The 22,986-nt window shown below is 44.3% G+C and overlaps 1 protein-coding gene across 3 annotated transcripts in view; it reads left to right on the top strand.

Annotated features, from left to right (window-relative positions):
- CCDC85A (coiled-coil domain containing 85A) overlaps window positions 1–22,986 on the top strand; it is a 203,683-nt gene that overhangs the window by 2,092 nt on the left and 178,605 nt on the right. For all 3 annotated transcript variants that reach the window (XM_079940854.1, XM_079940853.1, XM_079940855.1), the window contains exon 2: window positions 7,725–8,715. In XM_079940854.1, the coding sequence (XP_079796980.1) occupies window positions 7,725–8,715 (991 nt within the window). The remainder of the gene's footprint in view (window positions 1–7,724; window positions 8,716–22,986) is intronic.

Below are 22,986 nucleotides of genomic sequence, written 5' to 3'. Positions count from 1 at the left end.
TTTTTGTTTATAGGAAGCCAGACACAAACGAAATCGCTGCAGGGACCTCGGGGAGCAAATTCCCGCAGGCACATGCTGTTCTTGTCCCCATTCCACTCCCACCCCACTTCTCAGGCAGTAGACACTTTCTTAATTGCCTCAGCGGCTCCAGCCCTCGGATTCTGGGGCAAAGGGGAGTGGGAGGGGGAGAACTGCTAGATGCTCACCTGGGTGCTGGGCCCAGTGCAGGTGGAGAAGGCCCTCCCCTGAGGCTCCAGTTGACTGTCATATATAGTCCCTAGAGCAGATGCAGTTAGGAGGATCTCTTAGAAAAATCCCAAGCCTTACTCTCTCCTTTGGCTTAATTCGTTACTAACGGACTATTAAGTACCAGACTCTTGGATTAGAGGCAGGGCGGTGTAGGGGGAAGATCATCTCAGAGGTGGGTCTGCATCTAGAATCCTCATTTGGCCAGGAGGGTGAGCCTGGGTAATTTCTCAGAGCCTTATTTTACTCATCAATAAAATGCAAATCATAATAACCACCTCCTAGGGGGGTGTGACAATAAATTATAATTTAGGTGAAGGTTTAATTCTGGACTTGACTGCAAAAAATGGTAGTTATTGTCACCAGTAGATGATGCGTAAGTGTACGTAAAGCCATGCATCTCCTGGATCTGGGTTTCCGTGGCAAAGCTGGACACAAATATAGTTCGTAACCCTCCAATTTAATCTTCTTTCATGGCTTGAGCTATAATGCAACTTGGAAGAGTTTGTAATTAATTTCCTAGAGATTTTGATAGTATGGAGCATTGACATAAGAGCTTAGAAATACTTGGAAGTTCTTTTAGGTTGTGTGGATTGCCTGTGGGGGTCTGTGTGTGAGTGGTGTGGGGGAGGGGAGGACCGGGTCTTCATTCCAGTAACCTCATTTAGGGAAGTACCTATCAGGCCAGATAAGAGCGGTTACACCTCAAGTAAGAGTCTCCTTGTGGTCTAGATTCGTGACCTGGCATTAAAAGACTTTCCAGTCCACTTCCTTATCAAGTTCGGAAATGATGGGGGTTGGTTACTTTCTGATGCAGCCCCTTCTCCTCATTCCCATCATCCTGGGGCAGCCACATGGTGGCCCCTCCTAAGCCTCTGGCCAACTCTGAGGGGCAAGCCTTCTTCCTTCCCTTCCACGTATCGGCTCAGAGCTTCCCTAGGCACCATAGTGATCCATAAATGTGGTTGACTGAATAAGTGATAGTACATTTCACTTTATTTTTTTATTATTTTTTATTAGGGTATAGTTGCTTTACAATGTTGTGTTAGTTTCTACTGCACAGCCAAATGGATCAGCCATACGTGTACATATATTCCCTTACTTTTGGATTTTCCTCCCATTTAGGACACCACAGTGCATTAAGTAGAGTTTCCTCTATACAGTATGTTCCCATCAGTTGTCTATTTTATACATAGTATCAATAGTGAGACTTAGAGAACAAATGTATGGATACCAAGGGAGAAAAGGAAAGAGGTGGGGTGGGAGGAAATGGGAGATAACGATAGTACATTTAAAATTTATTTTCATTTAATTGGAAGGAAGGGATTTTCTTTCTTTCTTTTCTTTTTTTTTTTTTTTTTTTGCCTCTGTTGGTTTGGGACTCTCAGCTGAAGACTGTAAATTTAGGGTAATTAAGGCCATAACACTTTTCTTTCTTATGCCTCTTTCTGTGAGCTGCCTTTGAAATTGCATCTAAATATTTTCAAGGCTTCTAGGTGGTACTGTGGCTGTGGACATTGGGGAATGGGAGCATCGTTCTTTTCCTTTGAGGGGACTGTGACTCTGTCCAAGCACTGGCTGACTTGTTTGTGTTTAAACATTTAGGAGGTAGTTCAGAGTGGGAAAGAGAAAGGTTTTGGAGTCTGACAATTTGGGTAGCTTGGGCAAATAACCTTTTTGAGCCTCCGTTTTCTCATCTGCTAAATGGGGATATTATTTCCACTTGAGGTGTGAAGATTAAATGATACATAGATGAAGAAACCCCAGTGAGGTTAAATAGCTTTCTTAAGGTCACACAGATATGAAATGTTCCACATAAGCTGATTTTCTTTTCTTTTGGCTAGTTGACATTCTCTGGTTAGAATGTGTCAGCCTAAAAGGGGTTGGAGAAAGGAGATTCCGGTTAGGGTGCTGCTGTTGAAAGGGATGGATTCCTGAGAACCATGTTCGTGCACTTCTGAGCATATACCAACACCCAGACTGCTCTGGCCTGGAATTTTCTGGGGGCGGGGGCGGGAATTGGGGGCAATTCAATCTCTATAGATTTTTTATCTGCAGCCCATTAATTTTCTTCCTCGCTCGCCAACACACCAATTCCCCATCCTGCAATGATGGAAAAATAACAAATTAAAACAATTCTTTAACCACAGTTATAGTACTTGAGAATCTTAGGTATGAAATTTGGGATGATATGAATTTCGGGTGATTATGGATTTAATCTTTTGAAAGCCCCCTTTCGACAGATGGGCAACATCTAGTAGCCTGCTGCAGTGTTAAAAAAGACACTGTTTTGAAAAAGACGGCCCAAGTCTTAAAGTGATAGATTTGAAAAAACTAGCTCACAAGGTTATTATCAAGCTGGTTGCTTAGCTGTTCATTAGAAGGCAGAGGAAATAGCTCATAATTGGAGAGTAAATAATATTTGCAAGAATAATAACAGAAAAAAAGGAACTGTGATAAAACTGAATGGGCTAATACACGCCCCTTCTACCCCAACTAGAGTTCTGAGAAGTACAGTTGACACTTGAAAACACAGGTTTGAACTGCACAGGTCCACTTTTACAGGGATATTTTCACTACTAAATACTGCAGTGCTACTATCCGCTGGTGGTTGAATCCATGATTGTGGATCTGGTGTAGGGAGGTCCGACTATAAGTTACATGGCTTTTCAACTTGGCCAAGTGTCAGCACCACTAATCCCCAGTTTGCTCAGGGGTCAACTGTATATATTTCACTCCATTTGGGAAGGAGCTCATGGTGGCACAAGTCCTATTTACTTCCCAGTTCTGGAGAAAACAGGAATAGTTGTAGGATACTCAAAGGGGATATTTTCACATGGAAATTCAGTTAGATGAAGAAGAACATGACGAACTTTCTATGAAATGGGAGGATTAAGCTAAATGTGGAAGAATTTTTGAAGCTGAGAATGATTTTTCTTTTAACATCTTTTTTTTTATTTTTGCGGTACGCGGGCCTCTCACTGTTGTGGCCTCTCCCATTGCGGAGCACAGGCTCCGGACGCGCAGGCTCAGCGGCCATGGCTCACGGGCCCAGCTGCTCCGCGGCATGTGGGATTTTCCCGGACCGGGGCACGAACCCGTGTCCCCTGCATCGGCAGGCGGACTCTCAACCACTGCGCCACCAGGGAAGCCCTAACATCTTTATTGGAGTATAATTGCTTTACAACGGTGTGTTAGTTTCTGCGTTATAACAAAGTGAATCAGCTCTACGTATACATATATCCCCATATCCCCTCTCTCTTGTGTCTCCCTCCCACCCTCCCTATCGCACCCCTCTAGGTGGTCACAAAGCACCAAGCTGATCTCCCTGTGCTATGCAGCTGCTTCCCCCTAGCTATCTGTTTTACATTTGGTAGTGTATATATGTCCATGCCACTCTCTCACTTTGTCCCAGATTACCCTTCCCCCTCCCCGTGTCCTCAAGTCCATTCTCTACATCTGCGTCTTTATTCCTGTCCTGCCCTTAGTTTCTTCAGAACCATTTTTTTTTAAATTCCGTATATATGTGTTAGCATACGGTATTTGTTTTTCTCTTTCTGACTTACTTCACTCTGTATGATGGATTCTAGGTCCATCCACCTCACTACAAATAACAATTTCATTTCTTTTTATGGCTGAGTAATATCCCATTGTATATATGTGCCACATCTTCTTTATCCATTCATCTGTCGATGGACACTTAGGTTGCTTCCATGTCCTGGCTATTGTGCTGCAGTGAACATTGTGGTACATGACTCTTTTTGAATTATGGTTTTCTCAGGGTATATGCCCAGTAGTGGGATTGCTGGGTCATATGGTAGTTCCATTTTTAGTTTTTTAAGGAACCTCCATACTGTTCTCCATAGAGGCTATATCAATTTACATTCCCACCAACATTGCAAGAGGGTTCCCTTTTCTCCACACCCTCTCCAGCATTTATTGGTGTAGATTTTTTGATGATGGCCATTCTGACCAGTGTGAAGTGATACCACATTGTAGTTTTGATTTGCATTTCTCTAATGATTAGTGATGTTGAGTATCCTTTCATGTGTTTGTTGGCAATCTGTGTATCTTCTTTGAAGAAATGTCTGGTTAGGTCTTCTGCCCATTTTTGGATTGGGTTGTTTGTTTTTTTGATATTGAGCTGCATGAGCTGTGAAGCTGAGAATGATTAATTTTGTTTAGCATTATTTTCTTGGAATATCCACAGCTTCTGATTTCCCATAAAGCACCAGTGTCAAGGAACAATTTATTCTCTTATTACTACAGACTCCAACACAGCAGGGCTAGCTGAAAACAACAATAAGAAATCTTTTCTCAGTAGCTAGAGCTGTATCCTGTTTTGGCCATAGGCCTAGCGCTTTAAAGGGCTGGTCAGTCCATAAACACATATTAAGCATTCATTGTATGCAGCACATCAAGTCAAGTGGGTCAGTTATGCAAAGAAAGACATTGGAATGTACTCTGCCCTCCAGAAGCTAAGGTAATCTACATTAGAAAAGAAAGAAAGAAAAAAGAAGATGCCCAATGAGTGCTCTAAGGAGTGTGTCTTACAGGCATTGAGCAGTGAATGGGATACTTTAGTCATTTATTCACGCCTGGTGCTGCTGCACACCAGATGCTGTTCTAGGGCTGGTGGAGTCTTATCAGAGCAATCTGTCCTCCTAGGTAAGTCTATAGAAGGCAGAAGATAGTATTTTCTAGTTGGAAAGTTAGACCTAATCAGGGTTCATAATTAAATGGTTCGCAATTAGAGGGAGCAAAAGGTAGAAAGGCAGGAAGAAAGCCTTGTAGGCCTGGCCCAAGGGTTTATTCATTTTCCTTGGCAAAGGGGAGGCAATGGGGGTTTAGGGGCAGGAGAGACACTACCTGCAGGGAGAGTTTTTGACGATCAGTCTGGCCAGAGAGAGCTTGGATTGGAGTGAGCAAGGGAAGTTAGGGGTTGGGGTAGACCAAGGCAGGGAGGCCCGCTGGAGGCTTTTGGAAACAGCCGGGCCTGAGGTCAGAGAGTGGCACTGAGAAGCAAAAGGACTAGATGGGCATTAGACACGAGGATTGGTGAGGCTAAGAGTTAGAATTGAGTTGAAAACTAAGCGGCACAGAGCCTCTTTCTCCTCAGGCCTTGGGAATCACTCCCACGTTAGGCCTCATGACTGCCAGGAGATTCCAGCTTGGCAGATTCCAGGGTGGCCGCTGTTTTATGGTTTATTTCCTAGTCAATATCGGGGGAAGTGTTGGAATCAACCTGAGTTTGGGAGAATCAAGTCCCCTCTCTGAGTACCTCTAGGTCTGGATTGGATGAGTCACAAGACCAGAGATTTTCAGGCTTTGTGGAGTAAGGGAAATCTTAGGTAGCTGTCCCCTTTTCACCCCCCACCAAACTGTGGCGCTTCAAGAAACAGTTACCCCCTTTACTATATGTGTGAATGGAGACTAAGTGGGGATTTCACAGTTAATTCTGAATTCCTTGGTTTCAGGTTTCTACAGTAGGGGTGCTGTGTTCTGGATGCACAGCGGTGAACAGAAGAGACGGGTCTCCATTCTCATGACTCTGGTCTAGTGAGGATGGAGACTTGACTGATAGACTCAACCATATGTGATTAGAAGTTGTAATGCAACAGAGGGGAAGTTGAAGGGCTCCTCGCAGAGCATAGATTAGTGGTCAGGGATGGCTTCTATGGGGAAGTGCCGTAAAGTGAGAAACAAAGATTGTGTAGAGGCTGGGGGAAGCTTTCCGAGTGAAAGAGCGGAAGGGCTTGTCCCTTGGGCCCTGAGGCCAGGCCAGCATGGGTGGGGCTCTGTGCATGATGGGGAGGGATGGTCTCACCTTGTCCACTGCCACCATGGGTAGCCGCCACCATCATCTCCCTCTCCCTGGACTAACCTTGTAGCCTCCTACCTGGTCTTCCAGCTTCCACCTTATCCTGTCTCTCTCTCTTCCAGTCACCCGCCTCCTTCCATCCCCCAGCCGTCTATTTTCTGCACAGAATGATGGTGCAGAATGAATCACATCATGTCTAGTCCTCTATCCTCAGCTTGCCAACAGTCCAGAGTCTTCCTGTGGCCGGCAAGGCCTTCATGTGGCTGATGAGGCCCACGTTATCTACCTAGCCCTGGTGCCCACCCACTTGCACCTCCCCTCCCAGACCTCCTTCCCAGCTCTGCCCGCCCTTGCTCACTCCGCTTTAGGCCCACTGGCCTTGCTGCAACTTGAGCCACATCTGTCTTGGGGCTTTTACACTTGCCTTTCGCTCTGCCTGGGATCATCTTCCAGCAAATGTTTGCGCCTTTATTTCACCCAGGTCTTTGCTCAAATGTTTTCTTTTTCTGCAGAGGTGCCTTCTCTTAAAAGATAGTATTTTTTAGCCTGCTTTAGTCTTTTTCCCAGCACTTTTCACTCTATGACATTATGTTCTATACTTGCTTTTTTGTTAGTCTTCCCCACCAGAATGAAAGCCATAGGATGGCAAGGGCTTTGCTGCGTCCTCTGATCTGTCCCTAGCACCTGGACAGGTACCTGGCACATAATAGATGCTTACTAAATATTCATGAATGAATCACCGTTCATGCTGGAGAAGTAGGCCAGTTAAGAGGATTGGGGTCCTTTTGAGACTTAAAGGATTTTGCACTTTATCCTAAGGGCAGTGAGACCCTTTTAAGGGTTTGAAGCATGGGAGTGACGAGGTAAATTTCGGAGGTAGAGTTCAGGAGACGTGTTTGGCTCGGAACTGGGAGGTGAGGGAGAAGGAGGTGCCAGGCATAACCACAGGTTCTTATAAAGGGCGACAGGATGGGTGGAGGTGGCATTTGCTGAGAGGTGCGATTTGGGGGGAGGGGGGAGTTTGAATATCACACAAGAACCTGAGTTCCAGGTGAGCTGCCTGGGAGCCGTGCAGGGAGGATGGCAAGTAGGGTTGGATGGGCAGGACTGAAACGCCACCAGAGGACAGTTTGCTGCTCGCTCATGCAGGGGTTGGGGCTGCTTCTCCGGGTCGTGGGCTGAACACCTAGGCAGTGTTTGTCGTTTGCGCTGACGAAAGGCCTGTTGCCTCAGAGCTTGTTAAGCCTTTCGCAGATCACAAGCAGCCATCTTTCTTCCTTGAAGGTGGGGCAGGGAGCCTACTGATTTCCTGTTAATGAACTGGCTGCTCCCTAAAGACTGACTGGATGACCTTGGACAAGTGAAGCTTTGCGAGGTCCCGTTTCCCCGTCTGTAAAAGAACCATAATATCCCCTGAGGGTTTGGTGAGAAGTAGATGAGATAATGCAAGTAAAGCATGGGGCAGGGAGCAGAATCAATACCCATTATTGTTATTTTTTTGGACAGCTACACATCTGTAGCTTCCTCTCACCTTCTCCCTCCCTCCCCTATCATCACAGAGAATTCACCCCTTCCAGGCTCCCTGGCTCCCAGAAGTCTGAGCCTGGTGTCGCCTCCCACACATACCTGGCTTGAATGGCTGTATGTCTCTTTTCAGGATATTAACCAGAAACTCCAGGAGGACAACCAGGAACTGAGGGACCTCTGCTGTTTCCTGGATGACGACCGGCAGAAGGGCAAGAGGGTGTCCCGGGAGTGGCAGAGACTGGGCCGCTACACGGCGGGGGTGATGCACAAGGAAGTGGCCTTATACCTGCAGAAGCTGAAGGAGCTGGAGGTGAAGCAGGAGGAGGTGGTGAAGGAGAACATGGAGCTCAAGGAGCTCTGCGTGCTGCTGGACGAGGAGAAGGGCGCGGGCTGCGCGGGCAGCCGCTGCTCCATCGACAGCCAGGCCAGCCTCTGCCAGCTTGCCGCCACCACGGCGCCCTACGTGCGGGACGTGGGCGACGGCAGCAGCACTTCCAGCGCAGGCAGCACCGACAGCCCGGACCACAAGCATCACGCGAGCGGCGGCAGCCCGGAGCACCTGCAGAAGCCCCGGGCCGAGGGCAGCCCGGAGCACTCCAAGCACAGGAGCGCCAGCCCTGAGCATCTGCAGAAGCCCAGGGCCTCCGCGACCCCAGATCACCCCAAAGCCCTCAAAGGACCCAGCCCCGAGCACCACAAACCCTTGTGCAAGGGCAGCCCCGAACAGCAAAGGCACCCGCACGCGGGGAGCAGCCCCGAAACGCTGCCCAAGCACGTGCTGAGCGGGAGCCCGGAGCACTTACAGAAGCACAGGCCCGGGGGCAGCCCCGAGCACGCCAGGCACAGCGGAGGGAGCCCTGAGCATCTTCAGAAACACGCCGTCGGCGGGAGCCTGGAGCAGCTACCCAGAGCCCGGGGCACCAGCCCGGAGCACCTCAAACAGCATTACGGGGGGAGCCCCGATCACAAACACGTGGGCGGAGGCGGCGGTGGCGGCGGTGGCGGTGGCGGCGGAGGCGGCGGCGGCGGCAGCGGCGGTGGCAGCAGGGAGGGCACCCTCCGAAGGCAGGCGCAAGAGGATCTGTCACCCCATCACCGGAATGTCTACAGTGGCATGAACGGTGGGTCAGTACGTGCTGGGGAACCGCTTTGCTGGGGCCACTGGGTAGAGAGTTATGAATGATGCAAGGCTTTGCGGCCATGTTAGAAACTGCAGGCGCTAGTGCGGAGGCGGGTTGGGGAGAGGAACACACGTTTGCCCCCAAATCATGATGTGTGTGTCTCCCCCTCCATTTGTTCTATTTTATGCAGTTACCAGGTGGCCTGGAGAATATTGGGGGGGAGGGGGCAGGGGAAGGAGAGGAACGATAATTCCGTGGAACCCTGAGTAGTCAGGGTGAGATTTGTGGGCATTGAAGATAAAAATAGAACCAATCTAAGATTTCTCTATCTTGAACATTTTCCTGCTTGTGTGCAGTTTCCTACAAGGGCTCTCTTGGAGCAGGTGACCAAAGGTTTTTGAGTCCAGCTAACAGCTTATGTGCAGAAAGAAATGAGTATTTATTATGAAAAACAATAACATTAAAAAAGAACTAGGGTGTCCTTAAACAGACTTGACGCTGGGTTGCCTGAATACCTGTAAATATGCCTTACTTTTCCTTGAGGATGTTCTCCATTGTGTTGGGGGCCTTAGCATGACTCTGTGACTTTCCTTTGCATCTGAAATGCATCAGATGATTTCTTTCCCTTTTCTTAAATATCTTTATTGGAGTATAATTGCTTTACAATGGTGTGTTAGTTTCTGCTGCATAACAAAGTGAATCAGCTATACATATATCCCCATATCTCCTCCCTCTTGCGTCTCCCTCCCACCCTCCCTATCCCACCCCTCTAGGTGGTCACAAAGCACCGAGCTGATCTCCCTGTGCTATGCGGCTGCTTCCCACTAGCTATCTATTTTACGTTTGGTAGTGGATATATGTCAGTGCTTGAGTAGCATGCCTTTTTACATGGCGAGTCATCTTTCTGGTTGTTTAAATATTCCCCTTTAAATGTACAGATGTGTTTGGACACTCCTTTGGTTTCCAAAGTGCAACATCCACTGCATTGGCTGAGGCAGCTCTAAACCGTTTGGAAGAGGTTTACTTTTCTGCATCTTTGTTATGAAACCACTTGAAACTCAAGAGAGGAAAAAAAAAAACTTAAAAGAATTGTGAGGGTCTTTTTTTATGTCAGCTGTGGCCGAGTTAGAACTAAAACGATTGGTTTTATGAAGTGGGGTTTCTGCATCCAAAATATCTGGGGTTTTTCACTTTATTTGAAAGCTGCTCCGGAGGCTATGTGCAGTCAGCTCTGAGCAGTGCTGGAGGCCGCCAATTTTAGCAGTGACACGAAGGGGTAAATTTTCAATATTGTAGTTGGGGATTTACCTGTTGGATTCCATTTCACCCTCATCGTTTTCTCGTAGTGCTGAAAATTGACTCCTGAAGCTTGGCTTCTAATACGTCCAATGTTTTAAGCACAGATGGAACTAGAAAGAATGGGAAAGATCGGATGCTGTTGCTTTCTCTGTTACGTGCTGGGAGGTGAAAGCTGGGAGAAGCCAATTCACCTGTTGTGTTGAAGCCACCGGGCTGGCTGGGGCTTTTACTTTGTTGATGGCACCGTTCCCTCACTCTTTCCAGGAGATGCTGCCCTGATTGCTGTGGGCAGCCTCGGCTGTGCAGTTCTCACAAGAGATGAAAGTCATTTAAAAAGATATTTTGGTTGTGTTACCATCACAAGATGTGTCATCGGCCATGAAACTTGTCTTCAGGGGGTAATGTGTTAACAGGAAGGTAAAGTTAATGACTTTTCCACTTCTTGATTACTTTTTAATGAGCATGAGAAGTAAATGTGCACTATTTTGAGGAAACTTTTTATCTTGAACCAAAATAAAGATTACTTAAGGGCAGCTGGTTCACTTACAAAACGGTTCTTCTCCTTACAAAAAGGCTTACTTAAATAAAGAACTTCTCTAATGTGTGATTTAACTTATAAGAAGGGATTTTAGGTGCAATTTTTAAGCAATTCTTTGTATAAAGTAAGGTCTGTCTCTAGATAGGGATGGCGTTAATCGTTGAATCTTATTGCCTGGGTTCAGATAAATTTCATGGTCAGGCAAATGGTTTTTTTAAATTTAACAATTTTATTCAGTTAAAAATTTGATGTAACATAGATGCATTGTTTAGAATGACACTGTAGTTTAATTCTTGTGTTTACTTCGGGTTTTCTCCTTCTTAAGTGACATCTTCTGACAGTGGATATCCTCACCAAAGTGTATTTGTAGTCCATTTGCATTGCATTTTTATTTCAATAATTAATTGGAAAATGAAGAGGCACGATGAGGTGTTTACGGATCATCAGCCTATAAACTTGGGCCCTGGTAGCTTGTATTTATCCTACTGTTACAAATTAATTTTTGATATGGATAGTGAGACATGATTTTTTCATATTTTTAAATCCCCACACACTTGGGTTGAATTATTGTCTTATAAACAGATAGGAACCAGCAGCAAGGTAAATCCCAAACTGCAAATTTGCTGAGTCATTTACAGCATCCTTCTGTGTGGGGTTGGCGTGAGAGGTGAGTGTTTTGGATGAGCCCTTGAATGTTTCTGCATTAACAAAAAGCAGGTGAAAGTTGTGAGGGGCTGTCTTGTGCGTTTTGGGAGGCGTAGCAGCATCCCGGGCTCTACCCATAAGCAACCCCCAGTTGTGACAATTAAAAATGTCTCCAGATGCTACCAAATGTTCCTGGGGTAGGGAGTGGGCAAAACGGACTCTGATTCAAGATCACTGCTCTAGAGCAGCGTTTTTCAGCTTGGCTGCAGGCTAAAATCACTGGGCTGACTTTGAAAAAACACTGGTGCCTGGATCCCACACTCAGATGCACATTGAATTGGTCTGGTACTGGGCCTGGGCCCGTTGTAAAAAGAGCCCTTCAGGTGATTCTAATGAGCAGACCAGGTGGAAACCATTGGCCGAGGTGCGTGGTTGTTGGATAAGATGGGCTGGTGTGAGTGAAGCTCTCAAACACCCAAGCTTCCTCCGAAGAAGAAAGTTCTTCCTTTCCTTTGCTGAACTCCAGGACTGAGAAAGACTGACGCCAGCAGGTACTGGAAAACGTCACCCCTCTCAACCCCAGACCAAGGCTATCTGATAATGTACTTCTTCAGGGGTATGGGTTGAAAATTTGAGTTTTTGGTGGGTGGGATTATTTGGTTAATTCGGGGAAACTCTGGCATATGAGTCATTTAAGACGACCTTTTCAAGCCTTCACATCCCGCTGGACAAAGAAGCACAGGAGTTTGTAACCTATTTCCAGTGGATGTTTTTGGTGAATGTAGATGACGCGGCACCTGCAATCCTAACGAATATTTCCCACAAGAGAACCTGCATTTCAAATCTCCCAGTTTATAGGTTTTACCTTGAGTTTTAAGACGGCTTGTTATTCTCTGTTAATGAGTAAACGAAAGACGCTGATAACACAAAAATGGCCTTGTCTGCTAGGGGTGAGATAACCTATGTGTGGAAGAGCCCAGCAGAGTTTCTCTGAAGCAAGGCTGTCTGTGAATTAAGTAGTGGTGCACTACGGCATGAGTGATTGCTCTCATAAATCTTTTATTTTGCTTAGAGAAAGTCAGACCATCACTTATGAATGAATTTGGACAATAGAAATTGAATGTCTCTTGGGAGAAAAATGTCAGCAGTTAACAGTTATGGAAATGCTACAGAACTGATTTTAACTGAGGTCCTCTGAGTGTATTTTCTGTTGTGTGAGCTGACACGTAGATGGTTAAAGAACTAGATAGTAGTTTTTGGTCTTCAAGCTTCAGTATGGTAATTTGGTAGCCTTATATTCACTTTGATAGGACATCAATTTTAAGACGTTTTGGAAAAATCAATCGATTGTACTATACCTGTTTGTGCAAAGCATGTTGCATTCATCATAAGAATACATTTTGATTTAATGACATAGAATGCTTAATGTTGAAAATGTAGTTTGAGATATTGCAAAATATCTAAGAGGTGAACTATTATTGGAAAACCCAGATGGCTTAGAAAGGTAATTTCTAGTAGAATGTAAGGCTTTCAACTGCACTAGCAATAATAGCACAAAGCTATAAACATTCTTTAAATCTAGGGGACAATGTTAATCTTCTAAGGAGATTATCTCTATTATCTATATGCTGTGTGTGTGTATATATATTTCAGTAACTTTAATATTGCATGTGAACAATGCCAACTATTCAGTTGATTCTATTTAGCAAACAAATCTTCAAGTGCCTTGGAATTCAGTCACATAAGCCCGTTGATGCTGTGAAGCCAGAGGAATCCCATTCCCCTAATTATGGTTGAGCCCTTTAGACCCAGTTGAAATCAATTAAACATTTGCATTTGGGGATCCATTGCAGGTTTTCAGAAGATACACATAATAGAAAAAATACCATTGAGTTAGTAATGCCTTTATCTTTTCAACTGAAATAATTCAGAAAAAACCTAACTTAGAACAGAATTAGGGTGAGTATTCCATTTCGTCAGATAACTCATTTTCACAAGTGTCAAGTGAGTACAGAAGCGGTGATTTGCTCTAAGCCTCTAGGTTTACTCATAGTAATGATACCTTATTCTGGAGGCATCAGTGTAGTCAAGCTCCGCTGCTCAGAAATAAGAATGTGAAGCCAAACTTTGCAAAAGCTTGAAAAAAAAGTTTTACTTGCATAGCACCATTGGGCCAGTGTGCTGCACTTTATGGACCTAGGCTCTAAAATTTCTCATTTTAGCCACTTCTGATGTTGAGAAACTCTGAAGCTAGATAGAACTGTGAGTCCCTACATTAAATGGCCCCAGGTGGCTTTTTTTTTTTTTTTTTCAGTATCTACTTTTAATAGATTTTCAGTCACTTCTAGTACCAGCATGCTTCCGCAATATTCCTTGCTGCCCTCACCCGGCCTGGCTTTAACATCATATCCTCATCGTTTCTGATTTCTGCTCTGCTCTTTCTAATGGATAATCTAATGTGATTATCCATTTCCCTTGGGAAAATGGATAATCACACTGATTAGGACTGTGTTGAAAATAAGAGTAAGTGACCTTGAAGTATCCTTCTGTGAGTAAAGTGCATGAGCTTTTGCGCACGGTACATGTGTCATGCATCTGTCGGTTTTTTGGGCTGAAAAAGTTTTTGCTTGTTTTCTGGGTCTTGACTGTATTTCAGATAATTGAAGTATTTCTGTAATACAGGTGTCCCCTGCTTTACAAAAGTTTGCTTTACCAAGGACCTACCTTTGTACCTGTTTTCACTAACTGAAAGAAATCTAAAGCGGATTTTCAATTTTATGAAAAAGGTGAAAAGCAAAAAATAGCGTTCAGCATTTGTTTTGCAGTGAACCCCTGTAGAGGCAGTGGATCCCCCGAGCAGGGAGAGTGGCACTGCCAAGTTCCTTCCCCGGGAACCACACTTAGCTTCAGGCCACCGTAGCTTTAAACTGTCTATGAGCATCTGTGCTTTATCTCCATTTCCTTTGTGCATCTGTTAGCCAGATGTGTCCTAAGGTAATTGCTGCTTCACTTTATCCCATTTCGGCTTACGAAAGGTTTCATAGGAATGCTCTCCTTCCGGTGCACTGGGGAACCTGTGTAACAGCTCAGTTATTTTTGCTTCTTGGGTACTTTGGAACAATCAGGTTGGCCTTAATACTACTTTAATGCATACTGTTTCTGGTAAGCTTTGTGTACATTTGAAGAAAAATACTTATTTTTGAATTTGATTCTGGGAGATATTAAGAATAGTTTCATTTTCTGAAATGGGCTGATTTTCAAGGGTTCTAGGAAATTACAGATTCAGCATCGAGAGTAGGCCATGGGGCACTTGCGAATACAGACATGAAATCTCAGCTCTAGTTTATACGTCTCTAATCAAGTTACTGCTGTTCCTGACATAAACTGCCTTCTCTTTAGAGTGTCATTCAAGAGTTTCCAATAGAAAGAGTGGCTCCTCTTTCTGAGACCAGGGATTCTTCAGCAGCAGAGAAGCAGAAGAGGTGTTTAGAAATGACAAAATGGCAGAGGAACAGTAGCTTGCTTTATCATCTTTATAAAGGCAATACTAGTTTGTCCTTAAGATAAGACAATGACTGGGTTATTCACACACAGTTGGGTCCTTTACAGTTTTCATGTAACAAAGAGTTAAATGTACTATAGAGCTACTGTACTTGAATCGTTATGGAAGGGTACAAAAAACCTTGGGATTTGGTCTTGGCCCTGGATTGAAATTAGGCACATATTCAATCACAGATAAAGGAAAACTTCGGGAATGATATTTTAGTTTTTTCCTTCTTCAGATCCTTAGTTATTTAGTCCTTCTGTGGGCTTTTCTATGAGACAGGATATGTTATGGAGAAAGGCTGGGTTGGGTGATTGCTCTAAATCTGTATTTCAGTTACTTGCTTCTCTCTCTCACGTACTGAGTGTTCTTGTATGCATATTTCATCAATTATTAAATGCCTTGAAGACATTGAATGCCTTCATTTCAATTTCAGCTATATAAAGCAAAGTGGATCCTTACATTTAAAAATCTTGCAGACAAAATATCGATAGCCCCATTTTTGCCTACTGCTATGGTTGAGGGATAGAATGTTCTGGTTACCTTTTGATGATCAGAACTTCAAAGGCAGTCTCTGATGCTTCCTGAGTGAGTTGGTTTTTCTAGTCAGGTACATTCCTTCTTGATGATAAAGAAAGGTCTTCTGAAAGGTCTTCTCATCTTTCTTCCAATTACTGAGGGGTCTTTTGGCTTTCAGGGGCAACCCCTGATCTGGATGGTGCGCAGCTACAGCTTCCTGAGTGTCCTTAATTGCTAGTTGTTTCAAAAAGGTTAAAAAGCATGAATTGCATTTGGGTGCATTGGGGGGCATAGATACATGAGTATGTATATATTTATTTTATTTGGTTAATTGAGAATGTCTATTTTTTTATTTTATTTTATTATTTTTTATTTTTTTGCGGTACGCGGGCCTCTCACTGCTGTAGCCTCTCCCGTTGCGGAGCACAGGCTCCGGACACGCAGGCTCAGCGGCCATGGCTCACGGGCCCAGCCGCTCTGCGGCATGTGGGATCTTCCCGGACCGGGGCACGAACCCGCGTCCCCTGCATCGGCAAGTGGACTCTCAACCACTGCGCCACCAGGGAAGCCCGAGAATGTCTATTTTAACGCTAAGAAATCAGGGCACTTTCAATCATAACACTTGGAGCTGTAAAGTCCTCTACATTTTATGCACTTCAACCTTCCCATTTTCTGATTGAGAACATTGACTTCCAGAGATGTTCAGTGAATTACCCAAGGCCAATTGCCAGTTAGTAGAGGACTAGAGTCCTGCTGACTCCCAGGGCAAGGTGTCATTTTTATACAGAAGACATTTAATCTTCCAGACTTTCAAGGCACTTGATGTAGGGGTAATGTTAACAGTAGAGACCCTAAATGGAATAGGGACCCGGTCTTGCCCCATTCCTGTTGGAAATTCCAGAAAACCAGCGACCTGCAATGATGAGTGAGACAAGGTGCATGTCAGTAGACTCGGGCTTAGAGAGGTTCCAGAGAAGAGCTGGAGGTGCAGGAGGGGAGCTGGGATCTGTTGCCTGGGAGTCTCTCATTCGGTTAGACGGGGTCCACTTGTTCACAGCTGGATGATCAAGTCTTGAGATGCACTCTTGGTGGAAGGAGTATTCCTGCTCTTGGCCTGAGAGGCCAACAGCCCTCCTGCCCTTCTTCCTCCCACACGGACTCTCCCCACCCCAAGACCACACTCCTCCAGATAACCAGCCTTGTGACGATCGGTTGACCTTAGTCGCATTCTCACCCATCCGCTTGTCTTCATAGCCAAAAGGTTCTGTCTGGAGAAGTGTCAGCTTCTGGAGCACAAGAAACAGAAGGAAAGACCAGGAGCAAGGGGATGTGCCAGATGGCAACACCAACTGCTCTCAAGGAGTTGTGTTTTTTTAATAACTCAGCTTACTGCAAACAAAACTAATTAAGCCCGTTATTCTGATTTATGCTACTATAGGCAGAAGTAAAGTACACTTACGTTACACTTTTGATGGCATTTAAAAGGTCAGAATATCTGAGTTGCAAATTTCTGTTCCAAGCAGCCTGCTCTGTTTGAACCACTCTTGAGAATTCAAATTAACCGTGCTCATGAATTCAGCATCTTTTCGATTTTCCTGGACAGCAAGCGCCAGTTCACCCGTTCACCTAAACAGAGTAATAAGACCCTGAAAGACAAGTCATTTAGTCATATCTGCCGATGATGGATTCCATGTGACTCACAGGAAAGTGAGGTGAGAGTCAGCTTACGGGAAGGAGGAGAGAGAGTGAAAATAGCAGACAGGGGCTGTGTAAGGGGGGTGCCATAAAGAATTTCAAAGGGTCTATTTGGTAGTGCCCCTTGTTGCCAATGGGCACCTGTCTTATGTCGACTGGCAGGGCCAGCTGCCTCATTGTTACAGGGCCCAACCAGAATCGCCCTGGTTATGGAGCCGTCGGGGGAGAACTGGCTGAGTTTAGCTGCTTATTGTACATATGAGAGTACTTCGGAAGAGAGTACCTTTACAGTTATGATCAGTTAGGGGTCTAGAAATAAACATTATCCAGGTGGTTTGCCATGAATAGCCCCTCAGTATAGTGACTTTCATGAGAAACAGTTAGGAACCAAGCTTTTCAAAATCTGTGGAAGAACAGGCTTGAAAATTGCTTATTTTTACAGTATCCCTTGAGCTCTTAAATGAAGACCAATACTTAGTCCTTCTTACTTTCAAACTATATGCCACATGGTTTTCACCCTTAATTTATTTGGCTTTTTCCTGTTGCAATCTCAGAATTGCCCACTTCGGATTTTATTGGCCTAGCACTTGAATCTGTCTTTGATGGAAACGTTGTTCTTGCCAGAGTTCTATACAGCCATGTGTACAGCAGGCATTCATTGAAAAAAGAAAGCTAGGCTAGTACTATTACACCTATTCACAAGGCACAGCTAGTTATTTTTACGTTTGTAGGTATCTGTGGAATTTCACCCATATGTTGAAGTAATAGGTAGATACCCATCCTTAAGTCGGCATATGGCATCTAAGCTTCATGTATAGCTTTAAAACAATGAAACAATTTTATAAACATCCTTTAGCCAAATTCTGTTTTAATTGTGAGTAAAAGTGGTATTTATTTAACACGTATTTCAAAACAGTTCAAAAATAATCACATTTGTTTCATGGAGTTACGGTGTGTTGCCCTAACTTCATAAAGGGCATCATGGCACACTTGCCCAGCTGGAGATTCGGGTACAGAATTGGCTCTGCCACTTTCGAGGTCATACTTTGCTGTGTGACCTTTAGCACACCACCCACTTCTGCAGGCAAAATAAATTTATCCCTCAAGTAAGGGGCTTGGAATAGAGTTTTTCTAAGTCAGTAGTCTCAGAATTTGGATTTCACAGGTATATAAAACCTGAGAATAAATGTGGAATTGCCAACTTTTTACTTTTGTTAGGTATGGACTGTTAAATAATCATCTATTAACACCATCATTTCCTAAAACATCGTTTGAATATTTAGAAACAAATATATATTTACTAAAGGGCAGTTTTTCTCCCTCACGTTGTGCTGATACAGCTCTATATCTCTAATAAACTTTTTTTGAATAATAACATACAGCCCAGGGTTCAGATTCCACAACACAATGCAAAGTGCATTTCTGTGTGTCCAGCATGTTTTGGGACTTAATTTTTATCCCAGACATCAGAGAAAATCTAGTTCCACACAGCTTGGCGTGTTGATAAACATAGAACCCGCAGTGTTTATTACACTTAGGCAGGGTCTGGACGAACCGATGGAAACCAGGAACCACAACCCACGTACCATTTCCAGCTTCTTGCCCCTCCTCTCACAAGGACAGCCTGGAGGTCTGATCAGCTTGGACTGGGGGCTCCTCTCCCTGCTTGCCACCCCACCTGCCTTCCTCCAGAGTTTGTGCAGCTGGGCCTGAGCTCCTAACAGAGCAGTGAGGATGTTATCCGGGAGGGATTCTGGGCTCAGGTGGAGGGTTCACTGTGCATGGTACGACCTGAGAACCATGGCGCTAAATGCTTCCCTGCACCACTGTGCTTTCTCGGGAACTTGTCGGGGTTGCAGCAGTTCACCTAGCGATGTCCAAGTAGACCCAGTCCCCTTTGACGTAGCCACAGTGATGATTGAACACCTCATGGGTGACAGGGGAGCTAAAGAGGCTAGAGCGGAGGTGACTTGGGATTCGTGGAGTCCTGAAGTGTGATTTCTTCTGTTTGGGCAGGTCTCAGATGGCAGGCTACAGATGGGCTGGCCACGTGTGAAACGTGCATCTAGTTTCTTATTTTCCCCTGTCTTAGTGGGACAGTGCTCTGGAAAATCAGAGCGAAGGATTTTACTTTCTACTCCATTGCAGACTAGATGTTCTCAAGTCGCTTTGCCACCTTTGTACCGAATGGGAGAGTATGGCTTATCAACTCAAGTTCGGTAGAGAGTAAGGCAGTGTCACCAGGCTGTTCGTGCACTTTTGTTATGTCCCATCCAACCAGATTTTGGTCATCTTTTCCAGGAACCTTGGGGCAGATGAAGAGCCATTCTCTCCGTTCTTTGGCCCTTTAATCCTATAACTTTATAGCTTGAGCTTGAACGACTTTGGAGTGAGGCTCTTCAGTGAAACTGGGAGGGTACAGCACCATTAACCGAAGGGAAGGCACAATTTCCTTGTAAATCTTTGCCTTGACTCATCAGGCAGCCACGCATTCTAAACAACGTCGGGGATATTAGAGATTTATTACGACCAAGGCTAATCAGAGTGTGTCCTGAGATAAACAGCATAGCAAAACAAACATAAATGATAGTTGGGAGAAGCATAAGCTGGTAAAAGACTCAAGGGTGTAGGTGGTAGTAGAAAACAAAATTCTGCTTGTGTTTCACTTGCTTCGTATAAATGTCTGTACTGTCTCATGTGGATGAGTGACTATTGAGAATAATGTATAAACATACGTATTTATTCGACAAGTGTTTGTGCGTCCCATGGGGGTGCAGCCTGGGGATACCCTCTATAAGGTAGAGCAGAAAAGTGAGCCACAGGCCCTTCATACTAGTTCACAGTCCGCTGTATCCGTGGGAGGAGGTGGGTAACAGAGAAGGTGTACAGTTAACAGCCAAAGGGATGGAATGAGCTATTGGTGCTCTGGGCCTTTGTGGGTCTGGGAGATGGCCGTTCAAGGGAGCCCTGTTGTCAGGTTGAGTCTCGGGAGGAGTTGGATTTGGATTCGTTGGCAGGAGGGGTGAGGATGTCTGGGAGAGATGGCATGAGATGGAAATGAGCAGACAGTATTGAGGAGCCATGAGGATGTGAGTAGGTCTGTGCTGGATATCTTTGTTAGGTCGTGGCAGATGATTTTGCAAAGTGGGTAGAGGCTAGATTACATAGGATACTAAATGCTTTCCAAGAGTGTTTCCTAATAGCGACATTAATTTCTCGTATGGGGAGGAAGGTAAAATGTTTTCAATTGTTTAGACCTTGTGGTTAAACTAAGTGGACTAGGGAAGGTAGTTCCTTAGCATTTAAAAAGAAAAAATCCCTTGTAGGATTTTATAACTCAGTTTAATTTTAATGGTTTGTTCCTTTTCTTAAGGGTTCCTGAACTAAGAATTTTTACAGTGATCTGGGTTTCAGGGCTTTATGTGCCCAGATTTATACTATCATTTAATTCTCCAATTATTTTATTTTTCTAGCAAAGACTATGGTGAATTACTGTTCTTTAGTGGGAGAGTTTTACAACGAGGGTCATCAGTTAAGAAAACCCCTCTTCTGACTAATATCTTTTGGGTCAGTAATAAAGATGTTATAAGGTTTTGGGGAAAACATGGCTTAGTTGCCCAGAAGGCGGGCATATACTGCCAAGTGGAAATCAGTAAATTAATTCTGTTAAAACACTAAAGTGAGAAAAATAATGTTGGAACCTGTTGACCTTTGGGTTGGTCTAATGTAGAAAAATTAACCTAGTTTGTCCTTTACATTTCATTCATTCTGATGTTTTCCTGCTTTAGTGTTTTGGTCTCATTTTAGCCCATGATGCTGTAGATTAAGTCTCAGATGGTTTTTCAAACTGTGCTCCACTGAGCCCTAGAGGAGGGTGGGTGCGGGGCACAGGCCAGGCTCTGCCACCCCCTTCAGACCACCACAGGCACCCTTCAGACCACCACAGGCACCCTTCAGCTGGGGCAGCTCTGCATTTAACTGGTTTGTTCACACTTCTGTTTAAGCTTCTACTGCCACAAAGGTGACTTTTTACAAAGTTTGAAAACCCCTGGTCTAACCCAGAGACGCCAGAAGAAGCAGACATTTGGATGCACCATTTCTTGATTCTTCTTGTCACCAAGGATGTGTACTTGGCCTCAGCTGTGATGATAGGCATGTTGTGAAAACACACAATCAGCTTAATTCATAGGCGTGGGGATTGTCTTTTTCAGAGGTAGACGTTTAAATTCGTGCATCTTTGAAAACTTTCACCTTCAGGGTCTCCTCGTTTAGTCTCCACCATCTGTTCTTTATTTTGTGATGCCGTCTGGGACTGGAGAGCAAACAAAAGATAAATTCTTTAAAGGAAACCAAGCTTTTGTTAACCTCTGCTTAGAGCTGCTAAGGTACTGATCATTTTGAATGGTTTTCATAGAAGTGACAAACTTTTCTAGAGAAATTTAGCTTAATGGTTATCCTTGAATCCATCAACACACAGCTTTCTTCAGTGTGAATCTCCCCTTTTTCCTTTCTTTTCTATGGAACTATGTGGGCAGAATTTACGTTTTATTAGCTTAATTAGATAAATATGATCTTTATTGTTACATCAGTGGGTTGAATTTGAGTTTTGGGGTCGTTTAGTTGCCCGTCTGCCTCAATTCTGAGTTCTGATCGGAAGATTTATTTATTTAAAAGCCAGCTTTTAATGGTATTCAGGATACTACATGATATTAGCTCAGAAAGAAAAGATAAATGGCTCATTTTATCTATAAAATGAAGCTTTGTTCTAGGTCTCTGCTCTCTCTTACACGCACATGCTTTCTCCCAAACATAGACCTTACCTGTACCAACACCAATATCGTTAACTCACTGAAGATGCAGCTTCACTGCAGCGGAGCATTTTGAAACAGCGGTACATGTTACAGCAACACAGGATCCTTTGCTTCCCTGTAGTCATGACTTGTGGAATCCTGGGTTCATATGAATCAAGAAGAGCCCGGTGTGATGACTGGAAACTCAGAATTTATTGGGCCCGTCATGAGCCACTTGCCATGGGGTCAAGCAATGTCTTGAACCCAGCTTGACTCAGAGAAGCTTTCAGAGTGACTTTATACGCTTCAGGATAATAATTTCAAGCTTCCACCTCATTCTCCTCCTCCAGGCTCACCCGGTACATGTGATAAAACGGAGGTGGGGGAGGAGGGGATATTATCAGGAGAGCTGGTGGTAAGGATGTGTCCTCCCATCTCCTTGTAAACTCTTGGCACGTCGTGGTCTTCAGCATTTTCTCATAAATACCAAAGAAACCAGAATTTCCTGCTGTACCCTGTATGGAATCTCAGAAATGCCCGTTTGTAGTGTGGACAGGAGACAGCAGGCATTCTTCACCTGTCTCAAGGGCTTCCTGTGTGTGCAGGCCTGGGGCCAAACTCAGGCAGAAAGGAAAGGAATGGAAGGAATCCTTTGGCCGTGGTGTCAATGTCTGCCCATTCTGAGCCATCCTTCTCTGAGCAGATCACAGAATGGTGGCAGATTTGAATTTGCTCTCGGAGTTCATATTCAAGTCGTCTTTCATATACTCAGTCTTGATATGATCATTTATATCATAGCTTCCTCTACAGATGGCTGTGGTGCAGTGATTTCACAGAAGGTAAATAGAATGCTAATTTGTTGAAGGCAACCTATTTGAAAGTAAACGTTCTTGTGGAGTCTCATGTGCCTTCTTTTCTCTGCTCCTTATAAAGAGAATGAAAACAACAGACAAACAAACCCTAGTCACTTACAAAAAGATTAATTTAGGCATGGGTGCTATTTGGTAAAAATTAGAGATGCAAATAGGAGTCTGTTTTTTTTTCTTCCAGAAGTAAATGTTGACTTGTATGCAAAACTTCCTACTTCGTAGTTTAAATGAGAGTGGCCTTTTTTGTTCGTCTGTTTAATACTTTCATTTTTGGCAAAGGTTTTATTCTATAGTGGATTACAATGAACTAGCTGTACTGGTCAGTCTCCAGCAGAGATAGAAACTAGGGAGAATTTGTCATTTCTGTTTTAG

This window comes from Stenella coeruleoalba, assembly GCF_951394435.1.
Source record: "Stenella coeruleoalba genome assembly, chromosome: 13".
Taxonomy (NCBI): Eukaryota; Metazoa; Chordata; class Mammalia; order Artiodactyla; family Delphinidae; genus Stenella; species Stenella coeruleoalba.
This window is presented reverse-complemented; position numbering and strand designations above follow the sequence as displayed.